The sequence below is a fragment of the Coffea eugenioides genome, chromosome 4, assembly GCF_003713205.1.
Source record: "Coffea eugenioides isolate CCC68of chromosome 4, Ceug_1.0, whole genome shotgun sequence".
NCBI lineage: Eukaryota > Viridiplantae > Streptophyta > Magnoliopsida > Gentianales > Rubiaceae > Coffea > Coffea eugenioides.
The window spans coordinates 7,030,000-7,035,837 of record NC_040038.1 but is presented as its reverse complement, the minus strand read 5'-3'; the positions used below and the strand labels follow the sequence as shown (position 1 = coordinate 7,035,837).

At 37.5% G+C, this 5,838-nt stretch overlaps 1 protein-coding gene across 1 annotated transcript; it reads left to right on the top strand.

The window, feature by feature from the left end:
- The first annotated feature begins 473 nt into the window (after nucleotides 1–473).
- On the top strand, nucleotides 474–4,532 carry LOC113767830 (O-fucosyltransferase 34-like). Its single transcript, XM_027312031.1, has 8 exons — nucleotides 474–1,483; nucleotides 2,100–2,167; nucleotides 2,267–2,355; nucleotides 2,460–2,625; nucleotides 2,716–3,005; nucleotides 3,098–3,302; nucleotides 3,411–3,568; nucleotides 3,838–4,532. Exons 1-8 carry the CDS (start codon nucleotides 1,066–1,068, stop codon nucleotides 4,088–4,090), a joined length of 1,647 nt encoding a protein of 548 aa, XP_027167832.1. The 5' UTR covers nucleotides 474–1,065; the 3' UTR covers nucleotides 4,091–4,532.
- The last annotated feature ends 1,306 nt before the right edge of the window (nucleotides 4,533–5,838 follow it).

The following is a 5,838-nucleotide window of genomic DNA, read 5'->3' as shown; positions in this document are numbered from 1 at the left end:
ACACTATCAGCTATAGATTTATGGATTTCAATTTAGTACCAAATTTAATATTCATAAACACCTCTTTTTAAGGTTAAATTCATAACTTCCTATGTTCAATCTATTGCTACTTAAATACATTACAAACTCAATCTCTCATAAAATTTTCTTCCACAAACAATTTCACGTGGACAACAAAATACTCCAAAAAAAAAGGAAAGAAAGGTCATAATATATCATAATATCTTTGCATACCAATTCTAGTATCAAAGTTAATATCCATAAACACCTCTTAAATTTAATCCATGACATTGTAGGTTCATTTTATTGCTACCTAAAAACGTAACATTACCAACTCAGTCTCTCATAAAATTTTCTCCCTAGACCAATTTCGTGAAGGCAACACTTACACCCCCCAAAAAAAAAAGGAGAAAAAAGAAGGGTCATAATAATATAAATGTAGAACTTCACACACAAAATCACTAACAATCCGACCACCCCGGAACATAAGCAACTGGTTTAAGTTGCCCATTTCATCAAAACTCCCCACTCGCCCGGGTCGTGCGTTTGTGCGCCACCAATCCACTACCACGGTTTTCTATTCTTATCTCTCTCCATCCACCACCGGCGAGCAGCTCCGGCGAGCCAGATTGCGGCGACCTTTAGATATCTTGCCGGAAAATCCGTTAGATCTCTCATACATTCCACATTATCATTCATATCATCCCACCATTTTTTTCCATCCCAGAAAAGAGAAGAAGAAGAAAATTTCATTTCAATCAAGGGTTTTTTTTTCTCTTCCTCTGATCGCTAAAGATCGAAACTTTGGCTCAAATTGTTTCTGTAAATGTGGGTGAAAGATTGGATTTTTACTGCTATTTAGCTGTAAAAGATGTCCTGTCGAAGCTGTATGACGAATAAATTTTGATGCTATAATTTTACGGCATATTTATATTCATTTATCGTGTAAATTAAGATCAGGGATTTTTTTTTTTCATTCACAGATTAAACGTAATAGTTTCTGCAGAATTTAATGAGAAGTTGTTGATTTTTTTGAAGAAAAGGGGAGGCGGGGATTTTTGATGTATGGGGGATATGTGCAGAATAGAGGAAGAGAAGAGTGAGGAGAGTGTTTGGAGGAGGAGGAAGAACTGGGGTTTAAGGGGGCTAGGGTTAGGGTTAGGATTAGGTGGGGTGATGGGGTTGAAAGGTGGAAATATTATTCAACATAGTAGAGTAGAGAAGTTTAAAAATTCCATGGTTTCGCGGTCGAAAATGAAGCTATGGATGATAAGGGCTACTACATCTGTGATGTTGTGGATTTGCTTGGTTCAGTTAACGGCATTGGGTGAAAGTTTTGGTCCTAGAGTTTTGAAGGGATGGCCATCTTGCTTTTCTCAGGATTCTGGTTCTGGTTCTTCTGCCACTGTTACTGGTTCTGCTTCCGCTTTGGATGTTAAATCTGCCCCTGAAGATGTCCCTGCTCGAGTTCTTCCTCCCAAGAGTGAGTATTACTACTTGATTGATTCTGTTTTTGCTCTTTGATTTTTATTTTTGGGCGCTGTAATGAATTTTCTGTTTTGATGGTTGATGTTGATCGCTTTAAAAGATGGGGAGTAGAAGCTCATATTTTGGTGAATGTAAGCGGAAAGGATGGTGGATATGAGGAGGGTGTATTTGTGGTGTTAAGGGTGCTTTATAATGTAGAATCTAAGGGTCTTTGAATTTAGGAAAGTGGGGTTTAATTTCACACACCCATGGATGAAACGATTGACTTGGACTGCTGGTTGATTATTGAAAAGTTGAGAAGCATGCGGCATGTTCCTGAGAGATTTGGTTGCTCCAAGCACTTGCAGAATTGAGAGTTTGCGGTGGTTGTTGATCTTTTGTTTTGTTTTGAAATGAAGTAATTGGTATAACAAACCTCTTAGGTTGTTTTACTGCATCAGTGGATTTTGCTGCTTTCTCTATTTGCTGCGGTTAATCATAAATGCGTTGTTTGTTTTTTTTGGGATAAGCATGGATCATTAATTTGTCTCTTCTTGGAATTGTATTTGGTATTTTGACTACTATTTTCCCCCACCTACAATCAGATTTGAAATTTGCACCTTTTGATGTAGGAGTTTACAAGAACAATGGTTATCTGATGGTTTCATGCAACGGAGGCCTTAACCAAATGCGGGCGGCGGTTAGTAGCTTTCTTAATAATGTGGCTTGCATGTTTGAACTGGCTTATGACAGCAATTTTTGATAACCTGTACTTTTCCTATATGTTATCGGGGTACAGATATGTGACATGGTAGCAATTGCCAGACATTTGAATGTGACGCTTATAGTTCCTGAGTTGGATAAAGCTTCTTTCTGGGCAGATCCAAGGTCTCTTTCCTTGCACAAAATTATGGCTTTGTTCTTTTATTATGACGGAGGGCTATCCTTTTTTTCCCTCCTCTGTACTGGATCTTTGTTGTTTGATGTTGCAGTGAGTTTCAAGACATATTTGACGTTGATCATTTTATTACATCCTTGAGAGATGAAGTTCGGATATTGAAAGAGCTACCCCCTAGGCTCAAGGAGAGAGTGGAGAGAGGGTTATTTTATACTATGCCGCCTATTAGTTGGTCTGATATATCTTACTATGAAAATCAGGTATATAGTATTCCCATAATGTTCTTCTGTTTGGTTTGTTTCACTGCCCTGTTTATGGTTATAACCGTGTACATTTTTTTTGATGTGCAGATTCTTCCTCTTATACGCAAATACAAAGTTGTGCACCTAAATAGAACTGACACTCGACTTGCAAACAATGGCCAGCCCTTGGAGCTTCAGAAGCTACGTTGTCGAGTCAATTTTAGTGCTCTCAAATTTACACCTCAGATAGAAGAGTTGGGTAGAAAGGTCATCAAACTCCTTCGTCGAAAGGGGCCTTTCATAGTACTTCATCTCAGATATGAAATGGACATGCTGGCTTTTTCAGGCTGCACTCAGGGGTGCAACCAGGAGGAGGTGGATGAGTTGACAAGAATGAGGTGAGCTAGCACATATTGGTATTCAAATTTAATTAGTCAGTCAGCAATACAAGGGGTAATTATTCTCATGTTGCTAATTTGCGGTTATGCAGATATGCTTATCCCTGGTGGAAGGAGAAAATTATAAACTCCGATTTGAAAAGAAAAGATGGCCTGTGTCCCTTGACACCTGAGGAAACTGCTCTTACCCTGAGGGCCTTGGACATTGATCATAACATCCAAATTTACATTGCTGCTGGAGAAATATATGGTGGAGAGAGGAGATTGGCTAGTCTTGCAGCAGCTTATCCAAATTTGGTAAGTACATTATGAAATAGCTATTCCATTTCATCATTTAATCATAAAATGCAACTGTTTTATGTCAGCATGTTTTCACCACTTGCTTTGGGGGTGTCTGGTAAACAGGTCAGAAAGGAGACACTGTTGGATCCTTTGGATCTTAGATTCTTCCAGAATCATTCATCTCAGATGGCAGCACTAGACTATCTTGTTTCTCTTGAAAGTGATATATTTGTTCCAACATATGATGGAAACATGGCAAAAGTTGTTGAAGGCCACCGCAGGTATATTTTTCTGGCTTCAAATTACTTTCAGGAAAATGTCAGTTACTAAAGTTTGGAGTGCTTTTGGTGCCTGATTACTTTGTGCCATGTCTTTCAAAGATTGCTGTTCAAGTAATTTTTGTTGTTGAAGTATAGTGCTTTTAACTAGCTGAAGAATGTCATGTAGTTGGAATCGTGGTGATAATCCGATGCAAAGCATTTCTGTCATCTTTCTTCGAGTTTTTTGTCCTTGCATATCAAATGGGTGCTTTGTTGTGAAATGTCCTCAGATATCTCGAATACAAGAAGACAATACTGTTGGACAGAAAGCTTCTAGTTGATTTGATAGACCAGTACAATATGGGATCGCTAACATGGGATGAGTTCTCTGCTGCTGTTAAGGAATCCCATTCTGAGAGAATGGGCAATCCTGTCAAAAGGGTAGTGATTCCAGATAGACCTAAAGAAGAGGATTACTTCTACGCAAACCCATGGGAGTGTTTGCAGCAACCAAAAGAAGATGATCTGTTAAGTAACATGTGACCCGTATTTTGGCAGCAGCATGTGATTTCATTCTTGCTAAGCAGATCTTCAACGAAGTTCTCCAGAGCTAAAAGTTTGAGGAGAATTTTGTTTGAAAGGAGGCATATTGAAGTTTATAGGGGAGAATGGACTCGAGCAAAGTCTCGAGAGATTGTCTCAGGAACGGAAGGTGCCAGAGTACTTAGTATTTTATATAGAGTCTAATAATCCAACTCCATGTATAGAAGTCACCCTGCCATTACAGGGTGTTTACGTCAAATCAGCTGCAGTGTACACAAGAGGGAATGCAAATATAGATTTGTTTTATTGGAAACCACGGTTTTGCCAAAGGTTAGCTTTGAACATCATATTTCTTTTATTTATTCTTCTTTTTCTAAAATTGTCTACAACCCTCATTTATACTTGAAAAATCTATAAAAGCAGCTTTTAAATTCCAAGTCCATCAGTTGCCGTCTCTTGCCTTCTTTCCGTCCATTGATTTTAGTTTGTTCTCATTAGACGAAGAAGAAGTTTTTAGTCTTTCACGTAGCTGGTGTTTTCTTGAACATGAGAGGAAGTGCTCCGTATGTGCCGGTGGGATTCCAGAGCATCTTTCCCTTCCAGGAAATGATCGACGATGTTAAAACAAACCAAATATGGATCTTCAACACAGTTTCGGGGTTCAAGACAGCTGTTATGGTTTAGTAACAAAACAGATGTACGAAAAAGAAGAAAGATATATTCCTCTGGGTATGTTTTTGGTAGGATTTCTGATCAGTTGGGGGTGTTGTGGACGTCATGACATTAATTTAAGATCAAGAATTAGGGTGATGAATCTGTCCAACCGATCACCAAAGTCTGAAAAGAGAAAAGAATAATGAATGAATGTGCAGAGTGTGGTGGTGGCGGCCATCTTGTGATGATGATGGTCAAACATAACATCCAATGATCATGTTCTGTACCTGAAAACTGAAAAGTTTTACAGCAAAACCAACGAGAGAACTAGAAAGGATTTGGTGAGAAGTAGCCGTTTGAGTAATAAGGTAAACAAATGATCAAATCACAGCGTCATCATGCTTAGCAAATAATCAAATTTCTTTTTGACAAACGGCTTTCACCCTAATCCAATTCAGAATAAAAAGGGTGGTGGTTTCATCAAATGCGTAAACAAACCCAAAATGGATCTTGCTCCTCAATTCGCAACCGATCTTCTGTCTCATTTTCTGTGCCACTCTCTGTCCCACTTTTTATTATATTACTATTTCTCATTCATAAATATCATGTTTTAGTTCTTGTTTGTTTCCTTAAGATTCAATAACTATTAATTGAGTAAAAAATAGATACAACAGTCTCAAAAAATTAATATATAATAGAGAATTAAAAAGTACAACAGAAAATTCATAAAAAATCTTATGTTTTATGCATTTTGATTTTTTGTATTCATTAAATTTTGTGTTTTACTCAATTAATAGTTATTAGATTTTAAGAAAACAAATAAGAACTAAAACATGATGTTTATGAATGAGAAATAGCAATATAATAAAAAGTGGGACAGAGAGTGATACAAAAAGTGGGACAGAGGATCCGTTGCACCTCAAATTCCATGCTGAGTTGAAATGTAATTGCAACTTAGGATTCTAGCACAAAGTTTCCCTGACAATGATATTCTCCAAATTAAACCCCCAAAAAAAAAAGACCTTATATGAGTTATCAAACTGCTAATGAACAAGTTAAGGTCAAATTCTCTGTCAAATAGAGATGTTCGAAAT